Here is a 20,889-nt window from a genome sequence, read left to right on the forward strand (position 1 = left end):
GTCAGCGTGTGCCACAGGGTAGAATGTGGAGATTGTTTTGTGGAGTGCGGCTGCTTTCAGGCTTTATTCACCAACTATTACTATTTGAAAACTGACATCATGATACACATTTTGCCTTTGTCTCTTAAAACAACTCACAGTGCGCCCAGACATGTTCAGTAATCCAGACTTCTAAACTCAAATTGCAGGATTTCTTTTCTCCAGTTTGTTTTATAAAAATTTCCCTGCAAAATATTCACCTCAAGCTGCTTATCTACAGAAAACACAAATGAAGAAGCAAATTAATAAAGTGCTGAAACTGTGTTATTTATTTATTTTTTTCATTTTCAGTATTTTGCCATTGCTGCTGCTGGACATGGAGGTCCATCACTCTCTTTGTGATATCTTTTGATTTTCCATGATGTCACACAAAGAAACAGAAAGTTTGAGTCGTTCCCTTGAAAAGTGTTACTGCAGTGAACTTATCCTAAAGCATGTAAACTCCTGAATTTGAAGAAATACACAAAAACTCTTAAAGCGGCAGTATAACATATCAAGCACAATCGACTGACTGTTAACTTCAGTTGTTATTAAAATGTTATATGTATCAAATATGATTTGAAAGAAATTTAACTTTAACGTCTTGAAATTGGGCCTCTGTCTCTTTAAGGAACTCCAGCTCTTTCTGAAACTTGGGCTTCAGAAAGTCATCACAACATGGTTCCTCTATCAATCCTCTAACAATGTTTTTAACCAGCGCTGAACTGACAAGTAGCTTCTATAATGAGCTCAGCAAATGCACAGCTACACCAGAAGTTTGCTAATTGCTGCTGGCTAGTTTGAAGGAGCTGAGGGGGAGACGCTGGAGCAACACTCCAGGAATGTTTATTGATGAGGGAATAACATTATAAAATGATGTAAAGTCCAAAAAAGTTGACTTTAAATAATATGTCCTTTGATATTTCAGCATTTAACAATTAGAGACACAATTGGCAAACCTAACTAACCGAAGCCTTTACTCTGATTTAATGTCAGACAATGAGGAAAAAAGAGCTGGTCTTTTTCAGAGTACAGCTGAATATCTGGTTTCAGCTGTACTAGCCTCAGGTTGAGTTTACTCTAAGAGTTATTAATGTCCAGTATTTCCAATGGAAACGATAACCAAAATGTTTGCTGTCAAAGAGGAATTAGTAGTGAAACTGGAACTCTTACCAGCATTCAGAATAGTGACCACAGAAAAAGGGGATCTGGAGCCAGAGTTTCTCAGGAGCACAGTCTGACCCGCCGGCTGACACGCACTCGTCAAACGTCTGAAACAAATACGCACAAAACGCGTCAGGGGACGACGGCGTGCATCTTTTTAACCCTTTCTTAACTATCTATGTCAAAACATGCATTGAGAGAAACATGACTGAACAGAACAAAAAGTGGAACAGAGAGGAAGCAGGCTTCAGAAGAATGTTGCCATGTTTTTTTTTTGTTGCTTTTTTTGTTTTTACCTTTTTGTCTCCTTGTTTCCTGCGTCTCAGGCCCGGTCTGTAGTCGTCCCCGAACCGCAGGAAGTAGTAATAAGACACCAGCCTCTCGATGGGGTCTCTGATCAGGTTAATGTAGATGGGCTTCCTCTTCACTCCAAACCTGAGGAGGATTTGCTGAGTCAGGCAACCAGACGAGTCTCCACAGTGAAACCATTTTACCACGGGGAACAAAAAATGTAGTTTGTAGTAGAGATATACCGAGATGTCAATATCTGTATCGGTCCAGATACTGAAAAAAGGTATAGATGGTGTATTGTGACAATGTGCCGATATATACAGACAGATCTATTCAGTCTATTTCTATGCTTTGTGCTCAGAGTGAAGTCATGCTGTATTATTTAATTTAAATGTTTAGAATTTCTAATTGACCCATTTGTTGGAGTTTATTTTACATGTCTGATCAACCTGGTCAATCTGTTGTTTTTGTCAGTTTCGTTATCATTTATTTTCTGGCTCTTCTATTCCTAACTGCGCTCACTGAACTGTATCATGGAAGTTGTTTTGTTTTTACATGTTTGTCCAAACTTGTGAAGCCAGCTCAGATTTGTGAAGCAACAGCTGAACCAGAAACGGCTAAAGATTGGACAGTTTGCTCATTGGCTCGAAGTCCATTTTATTTTTAGATGGAAATAAAGTTTCATTCTCTTTAGAAATGAAGATCCCAGAGTCTGAAGGAAACGTGGAGAGGCTCAGGATCCATGTTGCTTTCAGTCCAGTGTGAATATTCCATAATCAGTTGTGTTTTGGGTCACCATGTCATATCCTGGTTCTGGTCCACTGGGATTTCAACGCAGCCGTCTGGCAGGACATTTTAGAGAACTTCATGTTTCCTTCTGCTGACAGGCTTTCTGGAGACGCTGGTTTGATTTTCCAACAAGATTTAGAACATGTCTTTTTCACCAAAACTCAATATGAGCATGTCCTAATCTCTGATTGTTGAATCCACCCGACTCTTTGTGTGTAATGAGTTCATATATTGTTATTGAGTTTCACTCATTAAACTGAACCACTGCAACAACTTTTTGATAATATTCCAAATTATGGGACGAGGACGTCCTCATTCACAGTTTGAAGCTCGGATCCCTAAGTGACCACCAGGGGGAGTTAAAGACCCAAAGGGTCAGCAGGTTGGATTTTCTAGTGTATAAGCAGCCTGCCGTCAAAAACAGAAATGATTTCTTTACTTGGTAAAATCCAGGAAGGAGACGTGTCCGTGGTAAAACGCCGGCTTCATTTCCCTCCATTCTGTCACGTTCTTTACAAACCGCACCTGAACACACCAGAAAATGCTGATTACACCAGAGTCTGTCTGTCTGTCTGTCTGTCTGTCTGTCTGTCTGTCTGTCAATCTGTCTGTCTACCTGGTCCTGTATGGACATGACGGGGTTGTTTTTGGTGGTGTTGATGTGCAGCACATGGTAGTGGTTCTTTCCACACAGGTCGTAGGCGATGTTGGTGAAGGAGGTGCTGGCGGTCTTTGGGACGCGGTTGTAGATGATGACCAAGTCGTCCTCGCTGTCGGTCCGCGCGGCCGCCGCCTGGCGCTCCCTCAGGCCGTCCTGCGTGTGCCGCTGCTCGACCTCCCGCACCTCGTGCCGGGCGATGGCTCGCTCTGCGAGAACGACAGGGAACCTGATGAGACCTGACAGGATTCATCTGAACTCCTCAAACTATTAATTTTAAAAAGAACTCTGCAAGAGTGAAATCAACACTAAAAACCATGAAAACGTTGTGAGAGTTCAGTCAGAACAAAAATGAATGTGCTTATTGTTTTTTCAACGTCATATTTTCACCATTTGATTCATGCATTTACAGTTCCGAGCTAAATATTTGGTTTTCAAATGAAATATTTAGTTAAGAATAAATATTTAATTCCAGGGTAAATTTTTTAAGTCTGACCTAAATATTTAGTTTTCAAACCAGCTCCAAATTAAATGTTTATTTCACTAACTGAATATTTTGTTCCAAACAAAATATTTAATTTGAAAACTAAATGTTGGATATTTAGTTTCCAAACTAAATATCTAGAAAGCTAGCTAAATATTTAGTTATCTAACAAAAATATTTAATTAGCGAGCAGCAGAGTTTATACAGAGGTCCCACACCCAGCTTTTTAGTTTCACACCCGCTTCATGGTGAGCTAAATATTTTAGCTCACCAAAACATTTAGTTGACAAGTTCAGTATTTAGTTCAGAAAATAAATATTTAGATATATAATGAAGATAAATTTTTAACTTTCAAACAAAATATTTAAATTGGGAGTTAAATATTTAGTCCACAAACTAAATATTTATCTCCACATTAAATATTTAGTTTGGAATTCTGACATTTATAAATGTAAGCGTGACACGGTGAAAATATGACCTTGAAAAATGAACAGCCATTTCTCAAATGGGTGCTCACTTCAAATCCATCCATCGTTGCGACGGCTGCAGCAAAACAAATTATTGCTGTTCATTTTTTACTGTGTAACTTTCCCAGCGGCCTGCCATATTCACAATCCTGCACAGTGAGAGTCAAAATATGGCAAAGTCACTGTTTACAAAAGAGAAGCAGCTGGTATTGCTGATTGGAAAGCATTGATCGGCTGATCATCAGTAAGCAGGATGACCTCCATAAAAGCTAATGTGGAGACATTTTGTGGATCTTTTAATAAGGCAAGTGACAAAACAATGTGGAGGAGGAAAGCATCGATCTTAAAAAAAAAAAAATAAGGTCATAAGAAAAAATCCACAAGTCTTATTACAGGTCTTAGAATGTAAAGTTTTGTAACAGTGGAAGAATGTTCCAGTTGGGACAGACGAAAGTTCTCTGGGAAGAAAATAAAGAAATAAAACAAACTCAACCCATAATACCCGCATGGATTAATGAAACCAACATTTGACTACAGAAAACCACATGTGGATGAAACCCAAATTCAGCCCATCAGAACAAACAAGAATGATAAGGTGAGCTCGTTTTGACCTGCAGCATCATGACAAAAAAAAAATCACTTCTGAAACCCAAAGTTTTCTTGGGTCCATCCAGCTGGTTCTGAACCAGGCCACGCAGCAGTGAAAACTGCACAGTGAACCCAAGCAGCAGAACGAAAGGAAAAGTAAAGAAGGACGATGTTACAAAGCTCCAGTGAAAGCCTGAAACTCGGCTGAGCTGAAAAGCTTTGCATGCGACGCATATGCATAAACAAATGCCCAACAAACCAAAGTGGAACTACTTCTACAAACTGAAAGGTGTACGCTGCTTAGATTTAGCTTAATTCTTCCCAAAGAGAACAAGACTGCACATTCAGAGACACATAAAGACTGTTACAAAGTCAGCCTTCTATCACAAGAAGAACATGTACAAAACTAAAGTCCCTGCAAGACCTAGAAAAACTCATCCACGTGTTTGTCTTTTGTTGTATTTTGTCTGAAACAGTGTCTTCACAGGTTTGCCTAAAAAAAAAAAAGAAGAAGAAGAAAAGAAAAATCAATCACAGCTGAAGCTGATCCAGAATTTGACTGTATGAGCTACAAATCTGAGCTTAAGTTTAAATCTGATCCACTCAGTGATGCAGCACTCAGAGACCGTGATCAATAACACAGCTCTGAGAGAGACTAGAGCTGTAACTTCATTACAGGACATAAAGTGAACCAACAATGGATTTTCATTTCATTCAGCATCGTCCCTGTCCGTGCGCAGCAAAGCTAAAACTTGTGCCGTGCGTTGAGATGAGAAATGTCGTCAACGGGGTTTATTAGTTAATCTTTCTACAAACAATTTGTTAAAACTTGATGCACCGCATCCCAGGGATTATGCAGACGGCTCCGTGATCAGTCACATCAAACAATCCAATATTTGGATTTAAAGTGATGTAAAAGGACGAGACGTTGTCTCTTGGGTTTTCCCAGTTTCTCCTCACTTTGCAGCCGTAAGCTTGCTCGGGTTTTAATGCCTTTTTATAATACAGTCCAACAGAACTGCAGAACTCTGAGGTGAAAGGTCATATGGCGTTTAAAATTGACTTCAAATAAAGTCCAGTGTGAGAAATTACTTAAAGAAGTGACTTCATTAGGTATTGTAGCTCAGGAGGGTTGAAAACAAAGCACACTTTTTGGAACTTTATTTGTACAATGGCCCGTCAACGACACGATGCAAAGCTCTACCTGCTCGTCCAGGAAGAGTGAATGCTGAACATCAGAGACCCGGCGCAGTGCGAATTTGATCAATGAGCTAAACTTGACTCAGCCTGATGTTCATTATGACGTGCCTTGAGATGTTTGCTGTGAATTGCCTCGGTATTAATAACACAAACTCAACTGAATAAGTGTTAGAGGTGCAGCCCTGAAGCAGACAGGATTAAGGGCTTGAGGTTGGCCGTCAGACGTAAAGATAACAATTACTTGATAGTGAACTGGACGTTTACAGGACATCAATGCCCTTTAAATTAGGAGCGCAGAGGTTTTACTGGGGTTATTGCCTCCCAAACACTGTGTGAGACTGTGGAGGAGCCAGACTCCGGTGCCTCGGTGTGAATAGACATAACACAAAGAAGGCCTGGCCTTTGACGCCCTCCGGCTTTTCTTTGCCAAAATTTGCCTCCAGATTGACGGCCGCTGACAAAGACAGCGAGTGCTCCGCAGGAAGGATGTAGAGAGAGGAAGTTTGTGTGAGTGTGTGAAGAGGGAAGGCAGCAACATCAGAGCGCCTAATACCCGTGGGAGCTCCAGATGGAGCGCCGATTTGAAGCAGTGCCTTGCGCAAGGGGCACAGACCCGTCCTGGACAGTCCTGCCTAGTTTTTATGAATTAAATTTTATTTGGGGTTCCACTTTTTTCCTTATTGTGAGTATATGTACATAAAGTGCCCCTCCTGAGCTGCATGGCCCCATGCAGCTGTTTACGAGTCGGGATCAGGTTTCACTTGCACTCGCTTGTGTCCACAGGACAACGGACAGAGCGGAGTGGAGACCGGCCAGCTGCTGGTAATGGACGAAGGGTTCGTCAGCATGCATAACAACTGGATTGTAGACATGTGTTCACGTGACGACGGAGCGCTCGCCTCGGCCAACATCAACAGCAGTAACAGTTGCTATGTTGGAACCTTATCGCGTCGGATCAAGTGACATCTTTGGAATATTTTGATCCGGAACAGAGAGGGTACACAGAGTACCGCAGAACCAACGGGCCCTGACAATACAAGTCATCAACGTCACGCGCTTCAGAGTGGCACAGAGTAGCAGGTGCTTGAAGGAACGTAGTCTGCTTTCCACATCTACACAACCTGTAAACATTTTTCACTGTCAGCCATACGAGGAGAATTGGCAAAGGCTTCGGTAAATCCATGCAGTGAGTGCACTATGCATTTCACATAAATTTAAAAATCACTCTAAAAAACAACGAGACACCTAATTCAGAGTATGGTGGTCATATTTTAAAAATCTACTTTTGATCTATTTTGTATTCAAACAGTAAATGAAGACGCACTCTTTGGAGGCTGGTGATTGGAACCAGATGATTTTTAGCTCTGGTGGCCTGGACCGGACAGATAAACTCAAAAATCGGATCCTTTTTTCAGATCAGTGAAGGTTATGTCAATTGTGATAACAACACTCTTCAGTGTTACTGAGTGAAGACTCCAGGTTTGCTGTTTTCAGTATTACTAAGGTGCTAATAATTAAAGTCAGAGGAAGAAGATGGCTGTAAGAACCTTTTTCTTTTCTGTCTTTAAACATGAAAGACTTGGACATGATGTTAGCATAATGCTAACAGCACTAACTGCCTGTATGAAATGCTCTAATCTTGGTTGTAATCATTTTGTCTGTGCTTTGTAACTGAAAGGAATGTAGAAAAAATATTATATATGATCACATGACTACATCTTAAGCCTCAAAGATATGTCAGAATTTGCAAAACCAAGCTTTATCAAGTCCAAGCTATGTTCAGTGTTTTCTTGTATAGTGACACTAGTTTAAAACATGACAAAGCTAATAGCTCTCTGGGAACATTTAGTACAAATGTATCACTTTATGCCTATCAAGCTGTGTTTTCTTCTGGTTTTTTTTGTTTTGTTTTTTTAATCCATTGAACACATTCTACATCTTTGCTACAGCCTGCTCCAAAAAAAAATCCTGTAGTCTTGGCTCTTATCCCAGACCCTTTACCCTATAATGAAGAGAAAGTGTCTAAGCCCAATCCTTCCTCTCTTCTAAAACACTGAGCACAATATACACAAACCATGTTGTCTGTAGGATATATTTAGAGGTAGCTTATGTTTTTCTTCCCACGAAGGTTTGGTTGCCAAGGATTTTCATTTTTCCTATGTATTTTAGTCCCAGAAAACTGCTCAGCTGCTTCCATCCAGAGCTTCGATGTTCAAGACAACAACAGCGTGGTTTACTGACATAAAGTAAACTGGTGGCCCAGTTGTCAACAGAATAACAATTCTGTCTTGCCTGGAACAAAACTTACGTCGTCAAGAGTTTCATTTCACCAGTGCAGCCATTTTTTGCAGGTTACTCCTAAATCAGAAGCTGGCTTGTTAAGTCTCCAAGACGCAGCTTTCAGACAACATTTCTCCTGACTTCCTGCTCCTCACTCATGATTATGAGCTCAAATTACAGCCAGTGACTCTGGGTAAGTTCAAGCCATTCTTCCAGGGTGGCCATTGATTGACGTCTCAGTTATCTTGTGCTTCCATTTTTACATAGTTGTCAGTGGATGACAATAACTTTAGGCAAAAATACAAAACTTTATCACCAAGGAACAAACAAAAACATAATTTAGAAACTGCATATTCACCCTACCAAGGGGCTCCATATACCGGGTTTTTGGTTCCTTCAGAAGTTTAGTAAATATGCCAGAAATGGTTATTAATAGGATAAACACACACAGGTTTGTATTTCCAGGTGTGTATGAAGAACACATTTCCTTCAAGGAGTTGCTGCTGCTGTGTGGACAACATGAAACCGCATGGAAGAGATACTGCATGCACCAAACGTCACGTTTAAAACCGACCAAAATTAGCCTTCCAGTTTGAGAACATTACCCCATAGGTAATGGTTTTCTGTAAGAAGGACTGAGAAAACACAGGGGCTGCCGTGTTGCTGACTGAAATCCACTGACCATGTGAAAGGAGCCTTGAAAGCTCTTGTTAACCAAACAGGTTCTGCCAAATTTCCAACAACCAACAAGCAAGCGAAGAGAGGTTCTTCTTGGGCTTTGTAGTGGGTTCCCCATTCATCGCCAGACTGAACACACTTGGCAAAGACCCCCATATCAAAAGTGCCACACACACACACACACACACACACGGAGCTAAGCTCAGAGCTCCCCTCTGAGGTCATTTAATTAGGGAACAAAAGTGTGAATTACTATGGCCACACAGCGGGGCTCCTTTCTTTCCACATTTCCCTCAGCTCCCCTCCCCTCTAGCCGTCGCTGTGCATTAAAAGCTAATTATGAACCGTGCAGCCTACACGGGTCTTAAAAACTGTGACAACTACAAGCCTATTACTCCCGGTCCCGTTCCAAGTGAGAGGCGGGCGGAAGACAGAGGGGCTGGTAGTTGAAACATATTTACTGAAGCAATTTCACGCTGATTAGACGTTGGAATTTCAAATCATCATTCACATTCGCAGCTTGATCTCCGAAATGGGACAGGCCGTCATGTATTATTGCTCCCACGCCAGATCTGATGGGATAATAAAAGCAAGAGAGAGAAAGAAAGAGAGAGAGAAGATGATCCTTTCTCCAAGCGGCTCATAAATCCATCATCGCTCCCATCCACCAGTTCTCCTCTTCTCCCTTCTCCCCTCCGGAGAGGCTTAGCCTCAACGAACCGAGGCCTAGAGCTGGGAGGGTAATAGAGATTGGCAATGAGGGGCAGACTGAGGTGTACGGCTTGTGTGGTTCTGCTTGGACGCCGCCGGATTGCAAAATCAATGGAGGATGGCAGGAAGGAGATCTGGCTCACTCTTGTGGTAAAAATCTTTGTCTTTTTGTTTTTTTTGTAAATTGAGTTTTCTTCCCCTGCACCTCTGGGTGTAGCTCGCTAGTTTTGCTTTGCCAGGTTTCCAGAACCGCTGGTGGGGAGGGCAATTATACCACCACTGCAGCGTTCACACACACACACACACACACACACACACACGCACACACACACACACACACACACACACACACACACACACACTTTGGAAAAGTCTTAATTGTTCTAATTCAGTCTTTGGATGCATTTAGCTCAGGGTGGGTTAGCAGCAGAGTTAAGAAAGGAGGGCTAGGGTTCGGGTCAGAGGAGATGCAGGTCCGTGTAAACGGAGCAAAACACGACAAGGAGAGGAGAACGTGTGTGAGAGGAACCAGGCTTTAAAACACTGCTGGCAGAGAAACGGGGCTAAATGCTTCTGCTTCCAGATTTCATTAAGAATTGAGCAGGTTGCCGCCTTTCCTTAAACGGTTTAAACCAGAAAATAGTTCTACGCAAACATATATTCATTATTTATACATAATCAGGAAATGAAAGAAGCTTGAAAAAGAGTGGGAAGAAGAAGAGCTTACTTACTCCCACTCCCTATTCAAACATTAATTGGATGGCGACGTCACAAAGCCGCCTGCGTGTAATGAATATGTACAAAAATAACTTAGAACTTTTGCTTGAATCTCAAACCGGTAGAAAAAATTAGTCTGCTCCGAAAAATAGCCCTTAAAGCAAATTGTATCACTCTTAAAAAAAAAAAGAAAAAAGCTGCCGAAGCTGCTGTTAATTTCACATCTTCCTCATTTCACACATTTGCAGTTTTAGTCCGTTCATATCTACATTTTTTTTTATCCAAAAGGAAAATTCCAAATGACTTTTAATGTACTTTCCAGATTTCTTTTTTTTCCTGTCTACGTTCCTAATGATTTTAAATAATTAGAGAATTCTCGTAATCTTCTTAGGTTCACATGATAGAGTCAATCTTTTAGATCTCCCAGTCTGGCACCTGGTGGCTAATATGAAACACATAATTAAAAATCTATTAAAGTCTCAATCAATAAATACCCAGATTAAGCGATATGTAGCACAATCAATAGATACACCACTATTGATACCTAGCTCAATCAATACCTAAATCAATCTAGACCCAGCTCAATCAATCAATACCTACCTTGAAAACAGAAAAACAATTCACATGGGATAATTGGAGTAAATGATTGGCTCTCAAGATACTCTATAAAAGGAGGAGGAATCAAATTCAGATTTAATTATAGGTCACAGACAGTCCATTTTTAGTTCTCACCACCCAGAAGGACTGCGCTGAAGAAACTGCTGCGACATAACAGTGAAACGTGCTCTTTATAAAGCTCTGAATGCCTTCAGATGGAGATTCTAGAGGCAGAATCTCCATCTGATTCTTGCAAAAATGCTTCCTCATTTTTGCAAGAGGAAGCAAAAATGAGATTGACAGAAAATGTGAGAATAATATGAACTGGAAGACATTGCTGTGAAGGTCAGAAGCCTGATTTTCATCTACAATCCCCCACAGAGTCGTGCTGCCTTCGCTGCTGTCCAGGAATTCTTTGCAAACAACTCATCTAAGGCCGCTTATAATATAACCCCTATTAATTTTCAACAAAAGTAGTTCTCTGAAAACAAGAACCTCTCTGTTACCAACAAAGCATTCCTCCAATTTGGAGAAGGCACAGAACACACCCTTGTTTGAGCCGAGGGACAACAGCGTGCAGACAGCTTAAAGTGGTTAACGGGTCTGAGTGCAGGTCTTCAGACCACAATTACACCATTGAAAATCATTTGCGGGTTAGTCAGTATGACAGGATCCAAGACGATGGACGAAAATGACAAAATGATTCTTTCTGGAGATTTCTTTTTTTGTTTTAATCGTTATTGATAGATGTTCTGATGGGAAATCAGGTTCTGCTATCCATGTGGATGATAGGTAATAACTTCCTGAGGCCGGAAACATGCTGAGTGCTTTTGGACTTTCCAGTGATCAAGTGCTGATGTGGAATTGTTCTTGAGTCGGCCAGCTCCACTCAGAGATCCAGAGTTTTACTACAGCCTAGAAGCAGGGTCAAGTGAACAAAACAAGACCTTTAGGTAATTTTATCACAGCGAGTCTGGTGAACCTTTTGGTACTTTGTGGTCATTGACTGTCCAAACACTTTCTCTTCCTACATGTCGCCAATCTGACCGCATGGTTCTGTTAAGCCAGTCATGTCTGATCGGACACAAACCATAGAGAAATTGCGCGTTGAGGCCGATTCATCACAAACAGCCACTAGATGACGAGGTTTTTTGGACGAACCGATTGAACCGTTCCTCTGCTTCGTACAGAAACAGTAGGTCTGACAAGTTACACAGTGGATTGGCTGGAACTGCTCTCGTCTTGGCAAGCATCCTCCTGACTAAGCAGAGGCTACTGGCCACGCATTCTCTGGCAGAGAATAAAAAGAAAATATGTGAACAATGATTGAGGAAGAGCTAATAAATCTCTTTTGTAGAAAGAGAGAGAGAAGAAGTCCCAGCAGGAATGGCTGTCACTGCTAAACGCCTTCGGCAAGAAACGCGAAATACTACAGTCAGATCAACAGATGAATGAAGATGAAAGAGCTTGAGACAGAGGAAGGCATATGGAGTAGGATTTGAACTAAAATAGAGCGCTCTGGGGTTTTTTCCACACTCCAAGGATTTATTTCCAAGTGTGACAACAAACCCCCGTTGTAACAGAACGGATTGGATTGCAAACAGGATTGTCACTCTTCCCTCTTTATCCGACTGCCCCAAAACAAATAATTAATAATGCACACACAGGAGTCCGGGGAAAGCTCGACACTGTTAGACGACGGCCTAATGCTGAGCAGGAGAGACGGGAGGAAAATCTGTCTCGCAAAGAGACAAGTGTTACATGGAGCAGTTCTGCAAAAACAAAAACACCCAAGAAGATTCATCCTTTTGTCTCTGAGTGGCTCCTCTGTCTAATCCAATGCTGATGTGCTGGATTTACCATCAGGTCATTAAAAGTCGAGAGACGTAAGTTTGTGGTTTGTATCTCTGACAAATCATCTGCGCACCAACAAACCAGAGGTCACTCCGGGATGTGAATGGATCTCGCTTCTTGGTTCCACTGAAAAGATCTCCCTCTGCTTTTAAAGTCAAACTTCTGTCAGTCTGAACAGCTCAGGCAAATCCTCCTGTCCGTCCGCAGTCCAGCTGTTTGTCCATGCTCGATTTGAGGTTTCTGCGTTTTATTCCATCTGAGACAGAAAAGGTCAGAGCAAAAGAAAAAAAAAAGAGGTACCTCTGTCAAATGTGATTTACATATCGGGGCATATCTGGTCCTTATTGTCTACTGAAATGATTTCAATCTCAGCTCAACTGTACAAAACCAGATGAAAGGCTGTTGAATTGTCCTTGTGTTTCAAGCAGAAATGAAGCCAAAATGGAAGAAATGAACTGGAGCCTTTGGGCTTCTGTGAGATTTTAGCTTAAAAGCAGCAACAGTATTTGAACATCAGTAAATCTGAGCAGCTGTATAAAAGCAGAGCTTCTTGGCTGCTTGTTGGTCTGGAGGAGCGGCCGGCCACATGTGGCCCCTAAAAAAACCTCCTAGAAGAGTTTGGATTCAAATTTTTAATCGAGGGTCCGTTATTATTACTTGCAATTAATCACATTTTAATCGAAAATCATTTATCAACTAGATACATTTCTAATTAAAAATGCTCAATAAAGATATTTATCATTTCTAATCTGTTGCTCAGGCTCTCCAAGCAGGTTTTAAGCAGGTTACACATCTTTCTTCATTTCCCATATTTATGGAAAGGACTCGTGCAGCTGACCTCGTTCTACAAGAGGATTTCTTTTCTTTGCAGAAACGAGATGATTCATTTTGTTCTGAACATTTTTATGAAAGTTTCTTAACTTTCAAATTCATATAGTAAAAGGCCGACACTTGTACAGCACTTTACCGAGTCTGAGACGTCCAGAGCCCTCACAGTCAAAGTCACATTCGTCCACTGATGGTGGCGCTACATGGCTACATGGTAATGACAGCTGTGATGGCGCAGGTTCACAGAAACGAGGTTGCCATAGCTCCGACTCTTCGACTACCTCCGACAGAAATAAGTCATTTTATTTAGTCTAGATTTATAAAATCTATCTGTTTTGTGCCTCTAGACAAATTTCATTTTGTGTTGAAAGTGACTCAGCAGTTTTGTGAAGGGAGTTGTCATGTTTGTTTGGCTACAAGTCACAGATTTGCACAGATGCCTGGCGCCTGGCAAAATGCAACAATAACAAATATTCACAGTGTCCCAGTTCATGCCTTCATGCTCAGTTAATTACGACTCCTGCATTTCTTGCCTGCACACAGGCACCAGGCAGAAGACCAGCAGAGATGACAGACTAAAGGGAAACAAAAGTCTGATACTGTGTTCATAAGATGTCAGCTTATAGAAACACAGACATTACAATCTCCAGAAGGGTCAGACTTCGATTTCTTTAAACGTCATCCTGTATTACTGGTCGGGAAATTTACTGGGAGGCCGTCAGTCATCAAATAAATGTTCAAGTTTCATCTACAGTGTTAATGTCAAAGTGCAAAGATAACAGAAATAACATTAATTGTGTTTCCATCAGAGGTATTTTAAAGTAAAACAATTTTTTTTAAAAAAAGAGCCCAAAAGTGCTTCTTTGAAGTCCAGCCAACAAACGTGATGCAAGCTTCCCACATGTCTCCACCTGCTCTCATACTATACTATCACTGGCATACTTCTTCAGTTTGTTAGAGAGCAAGTGTTGCATTAGAAAAGCTCAACAGAAACAGCAAAAGTCAAAATAACTTCCTTTATTTTGCATAAAATTTAAAACCTCTCTTGAGGTTGTTTTCACCGTTTCCAAAAAGGGGTTAATGTGCCAATGTGGAGATGAAAACACATTTCTTAATAAGTTCTGACCTACCAAACTTCCCCATCCATTGGATGCCTTATCAGAAGCACCCAAAGGCCTCTAGCGAGAGTTCAGAGGCACAAACTCTGAACTCTGCTGGAAGTCCAAACCTCCACCACCGAGGGGAGACCTGCAGCCTCGAGAGGCCGCTGAGAGGAACGACTGGGATGGGATGGGAATGGTAGATTACTCTCATTCCCCTTCCGATAATCTAAAGGATGCCACAACAGTCTTGCTTTGGCTACTGCCGAAGCAAGGAGGCCCAGAGCTCCCTGTCCCTGGCCGCTTGTTCACGCTCCTCCAGGCCAATTCCAAGGCATTCCCAGGTCAGGAGAGAAACAGTTCCTCCAGTGTGTCCTGGGTCCTCCTCTGCGTCTCCTCCTGGTGGGACGTGCCCAGAATACCTTACCGGGGTCTGAGTCCTAACTAGATGCCCGAGCCACTTCAACTGGCTCCTCTCAATGTGAAGAGGCTCTACTCTGAGTTCCTCCTGGATGACTGAGCTTCTCTCCCCATCACTTAGAGAGAGCCCAGACACCCTGCACAGGAAACTCTCAGCTTAATCCTACAATTTTAAAATCTTGTCATCTGAACCAGACATTACTGAAACTTTCTGAATAAAAGTGGCCAAGCAAGAAAGTTCTATGACATTGAGGTTCAAGATGTTTCTATTCGATTTTAGAAAACTTTGAGAAAGAGATGCCCCAAAATAGCAAGATTACGAGTCTCCAAGTCCTCAGCAGCCTGTGCACACCGACATGAAGGAGCTCACTGACGCTTAATCTGTTTAACAAAGCCCCAAACCAGCAGCAATGTAATCCATTGTGTTGGACCGACGGAGTCTTGACGGGAAGAACACAGCCATGAATCTAAGAAAAGAAGAACCCGATTAATCATTCTGGTGAGCTGCTTCACCATCCGAGCAGAAGCAGAGGAGGAAACAACGTAGATGTCAACTCGCAAATCCAGTGATCTGCATTCAGCGGGGGGCCGCGGTCTCAATGCGGGGGAGCTGAATATTCAGTAACCCAGATAAGTCGTTAATAAGGTGCTGTGCAAACACACAGACAAGCCCGCAACGCAGCTGTTTGTCATGTTCTTATCTGTATTCTGTCTAATAAACTGTGAAGTGGAAGCCAGGCAGTTTGGTGACGCCGCCAACATTGTTCTGAGGAGAAAACAGGCGCAAGGAGGGAAATGAGAGGAGGAAATGAAAGTAGAAAAAGAAGCTGATAAAAAGTGGAGTCTTGCAAAAAGTGTTGATGCTATTTGAGCTTTTCCACAGAGCCGTCTGATGTTGCTGGAATGGATGAAAATGATTGAGGGTTTTCAAGATTTTTAAACATTCAAACTCCTCAGTTATTTTGCAGAACTCCACTTGACTGAGATTACAACTGCAAGTCTTTAGAGGCATCGCTTCACCAACTTTGCACATCCTCCCCCCACTCATCTTTGTGAGATAGCTGGAGCTCAGTCAGATTGGACAGAGACCGTCTGTAAACATGTCTACCTGCAGATTCTCAGATACCACAGATACTTTGGTTCACCTAAAAAAAACAAGTTCCCAGTAACTTGGGCCACAGTTAATCTGGGTTGAAACGAAAGTTAGTGACAAAAGGAAATCTTATTCCTCCTCACTTTGCCGTTTTTTGGTCTGATGTAATTGGTTGTAAAACTCCTGCAGGCGTGCTGTCCTCGTTCTCCCCCCCCCCATTCTTTGTAGGAGTTTGTGGTTTCAACCAGCGAGGGATTTAAATATTTCTATGTCCCGATGAAAATGAAATCATCCCTTTCATTTCAATTGCCTCCTTCTCCCGTGACAGCAGCTAGCTTCCTGCAAACATTATTGTCCTCCCAGGCGCTCCACGGACAGGCACAGTAAAACACAAGTGGCACATTGGAATACCACATAGGAGACGGTGGGAGCGAATAAAAACGTTGTTTACCACAATCGATCGAGGAGGAGGCGAGTGAGAGAGAGAGAGCACAGTCATTATGAGTTACGGTGATGACGGAGCTTTATAAGCCACCTGATGTTTGGGCTGGTGCTGTGAGGAGAAGCAGGAAAAGGAAAACCCTGCTGCTTCAGGGAAGTGAGGAAAACGATGGCTGCCACAGCAACCAGACGTAACAGGCTTTAACTACACACTACAGCAAACACTAAACCACATTATTTGCTAAAGCAGGTTGAAGTGCATAGAAAATAATAATCATTTTTTTACATCTGGTACATAAATTATAACATTACCTAATTGCTTTTATTTCCACCAATTGTTTCCTCCATACAGAACATTCATTCGTTTCAAAATGTTCTTAATCAGCAGTAAAAGGGCAGTATTATGTAAAATCCACTTTTACATAGCTGAGTGTAAAACCCACTCAGCTCCTTCACACAATTAACAAACATCTGGTGGAACTGCACATCTGCTGAGCTAATAATACGAGCTACTTTTCAATGCAATGCTGGTAGAAATGCTAAAGGGTTAATACAGGAGCCATGCTGTGATGACTTCAGAAAGAGCAGGAGATTTTAAAGAGTTAAATTACAAAGTAAAATTGATTTTAAGTTGTATTTGAGATATATAGCATGTTGTTACTTGATTGTGCCTTAGAATAGCACTGGATGCCTGAAAAACACACAAATACCCATTTAAAAGTTGAGTGTTCAGTTTGAAGCACTGTGGAGTCAGTTATTTTATGAAGAGATAGTGGGCCCTTTATTTAAAGCATTAGCTCAGATTTTTTGAATCAAGGCTATGTAAACATTTCATCAGTGATATCGAGGGGTGTGACGTTTCCTGAAACGCACAAAACGAGATTAGTCACAATACTGATCTGATGAGAAATAAATGAGATTTAGTCCTAGTCCACACGCATCTGCAAATACATTTTTAGGTATTTTGCCCTTTCATCCACAAAAAAACTCAGTTTATAATCACTAAAAATGTTTATAAAAACTCAGACCAAAGTGGACATTTGAGAAAATTTCTGGACTGATTACTGGACATTTGATAATTGGATCGAGGCTAATGAAACCCCCGTCTCTCCCATGGTGAGCTCAGATTTTTGGATTAGTGTGTGTAATCCTACTCACCTTGCTACTGGAGTTTCCGCACTCCATGATGTCATCGCCCTGGTTACAGAGGATTCCCTTCTACATCGCTCTGCGGGCGAAAGAATCCCCAGCAAAGGGACATTTGCCATTCCTCTACTGCTACAACAAAGAGGATGCCAGTCTATCAAGGTCAGAATCTCGAAAAATCATCGCCCTGGGAAACCACCTCTGTCAGGTAATTCTTAAATTCCTAAGTACATAATGCTTCCTGTTTTCTGTGCCAGTCACTCATCAAACAATCATCTTCACAGAAAAGGCCGCTCTAAGGACGCCGTCGCTGCCCATCTTGAACTTTCAGATAATTAGCAATGAAAACAAAACAAAACAAAACGCATGCTGAAGGGGTTACAACTAGTGAAAACCAGCTTGTTGCCATTACAAATATGTGCAGATCTTTGTTGGTAGTCTGCTAATGTATAAAAAAACTATTTCTATTCAATAAGAAACAATTAAAATCACACGTGAATAAATTTGTTTATGTGATATGTCATTAAAAATCATGGCAGCAACAGATGTAAACAGCTACATGAAATATATTCATCATTCATCCATGGTGCTGGATGAACGGTGCGATGGCTCATCAACCATCACAGGAGGTGTTGACACTTTATTCAGGCGCTGGAGCGAGAAGCGCCTTAGAGAGCTGCTGCATAAGAAGCGTTTTGGGAAAAATGTGGTCGCCATTTTCAGAGTGAATGAATTCAACACGTTTCATGACTTTTACATTTTCTCAAAATTAGGCCCATTTGAGCAATTTTTATGGCCAGTGAAAATGAATCTAAAAGCTGATGCGGAGGAACAGACTGGAGTGAAGAGCAAGTCTGTTCCTGGGCCACCTTGATGCCAGTAACACTAGTTAACAGCGTTAGATTGAGAATGTCTTGAAATCCCTACAAATAGAACACTGGTGAGTAAATAGAACAAGACTATTGCACTGATTTGTAATGTGGAAAATGGGCATGTAATGTATCTATAATTGGTGAAATATGAAAACCTATGATTTGAGGATTAGTTATAATCCCACTAGATCTACATGAGCTTGGGTGTATTTTATTGCATCTTCCTGTGCAGCTCACACTCTGGGAACATGAACACATCTCAGCTCCTTCTACATTTACAGTAGATGTAGGTCAGGGCTGTAATTGGATCAGTTAAACTGTTTAATTGATTTGTATTGAAATTAACTGAATGGACACGAGTTGGATTACAGATTAGCATTAGATGACCTCGACTTGTATTTTCTGTGATGATTTTTGATCAGTTGGTGTTCCACAGACACAGAAATATCTTCAAACATTAACTTGTTTTTGGAACAGTTCTACAACCGGGAAGGAAAGTTTTAGTCAATTTAGGGATTTTATCTTTTAAATAAAAATAGAATTAGGATCTTTTTTTTTTCAACAATTACATCAAGTCTTTATTGACTACTTAAAGAAATAAATGAAACCACCAGACAGAGAACTTTTTGAACTCCACCGTTTGACCATTAAGCTCACAAATTAAATTCTCGCCAATTGACGCCTCGCAGTATAAGATTTTCAACAAATCATTTTCATAGCTCTCATCTGTTTATTTGTATCTCCCTGACACAAATTAAAACCAAATCTGATTGTTTTCACCTTCAGGTTTGTGCAAAACTCCTGGTTCTCTCTCAAGCTTCTTTTTGTTTGACACTATAGGTTGAAACATCACCCGATTGGCATGTTGAGTTAGTCGAAGTAAAGCCAACAGTAATCCACATGAGTTCTGCAAAAAAAATAAATCCTATAATGAGATGTTTCAGCCAGGAAGTAGCAGGAAGTTAACTGGGAACAACACAGTTTACACACGAAGGCAACATGGCAAAAAAAAAAAATGAAAAAGAAAAAAACCTGGGGCCTATAACCCTGCTCAAAACCTAAGATTAAAAATAAGTGTGTGAAGAATAATAAAGCTGTTCTAATCTGGAAATGTATGTTGGTGTACCGAAAAATCTCTTTGAAGTGTGTATGACTTTAAATGCACACTGTGTTTGTGTGGAGATCAACCGGGCCGCGACAAGAAATGCAACTTCTGCAGTAACATCACATATTGTTTTGTTTTAGGTCTTATCTAAAGAACAATCTAGGGACGGAAGTTCAAAGCTCTAAAACTGAACACGAGTGGATAAATATTTCATCTGAAAGTAGGTTGAGCTGCCACTCGGTTGGAGTCAAAACAAGAACTCAGGATTTTGAGGTGATTTAATCAGCAGTGCAGAGAGAGCAACTGCATAGCATGGCATGAGATAAACTAATATTATCTGCTCATTTAAGTTTATAGCTGTGCCACGTGTGTAATTATTTTTACATTTACAAGAAATCTGTTGCAGCTGGGCTTAGCCAGTGATGAAATATCTACTGCATTGCATCTCCTTCATCGACAAAAGGTCGATAAAGGAATGGGTTTTACTGAAGGAAGCACGTTTTTCTATGTAAGTGAAATGCAAGGTAGACATGGAATAGTATCTACCTTAGTCAACAAGGTTTGATTAAGCCCCTCCTTTTCAGAAGTCAACATTGGTGAAGAAATGTGTAACAATTAGCCCAGATGATGTTCTTTCTCTGCAATAAAATTGGACTATAAGCACACAGAAAGCACCAAGAAAGAGCATAAGGGATGGCTTCTGTCGAACCCGTAATTCCCAAAGAAATTACAATGTGATCATGACTCATTTACCACCTGCCAGCTGGCTGTCGCATCTCTTAGTGTTCCCTTCTTACGTACAATTACAGTCATAAAAGGCTTAGGCGGTATGTCGTTCAAGTAACTGGGAGCTTAGAGGTTGACACACCACTTACGGCTTGGTTCAGATTTGTTCAGTTTCATTCTGAAGAATAACAGTTTATATTTTTGCACCGCGTTTTAAAATGTGGAGGGAAAGGAGAGAAACGTGGGGTGACGGGTTGCCTTTGTGAGGAGCAGAAGTAGGGGGAATCAGAGTGAGGCAATCAAAAGGGGGGAAGGGAGTGATGGGTGGCACTGGAGTGCTTTGCTCTGCTGGAACAGCCTCCAATTACACCGGGGGTGTGAAACCGTCCATAACACCCCGATTAGCCTGTCTGTCATCCTGAGACGGCAGCGAACGGCTGAGCCGGCTCTGGTTGTCGCTGCGCATGCCACTTTGCAGAAACACATTTTCTGCCAGACAAAGTGCACACCAGGGGCCATAAATCCCTGGCCCCAATCAGGGCCCGCTTCTAACAATACGGCAAAAGCCCCGTTTGACCATTAGCGCTACGCCGTCCAACCTCCCAGAGCAAATCCATCCCAGGCACCTATGCCCATCTCCTCAGCGAGCTCTCCTCCATTAG

The 20,889-nt window shown here is 41.4% G+C and overlaps 1 protein-coding gene across 1 annotated transcript in view; it reads right to left on the reverse strand.

The window, feature by feature from the left end:
- hs2st1a (heparan sulfate 2-O-sulfotransferase 1a) overlaps positions 1-20,889 on the reverse strand; it is a 34,401-nt gene that overhangs the window by 5,386 nt on the left and 8,126 nt on the right. Inside the window, exons 2-5 of the mRNA XM_055032753.1 lie at positions 2,879-3,129; positions 2,702-2,787; positions 1,479-1,617; positions 1,192-1,289 (exon numbers count right to left, since the gene is read on the reverse strand). Of these exons, the coding sequence (XP_054888728.1) occupies positions 1,192-1,289; positions 1,479-1,617; positions 2,702-2,787; positions 2,879-3,129 (574 nt within the window). The remainder of the gene's footprint in view (positions 1-1,191; positions 1,290-1,478; positions 1,618-2,701; positions 2,788-2,878; positions 3,130-20,889) is intronic.

This window comes from Poeciliopsis prolifica, unplaced genomic scaffold, assembly GCF_027474105.1.
Source record: "Poeciliopsis prolifica strain line A6 unplaced genomic scaffold, Auburn_PproV2 SCAFFOLD008, whole genome shotgun sequence".
Lineage (NCBI taxonomy): Eukaryota > Metazoa > Chordata > Actinopteri > Cyprinodontiformes > Poeciliidae > Poeciliopsis > Poeciliopsis prolifica.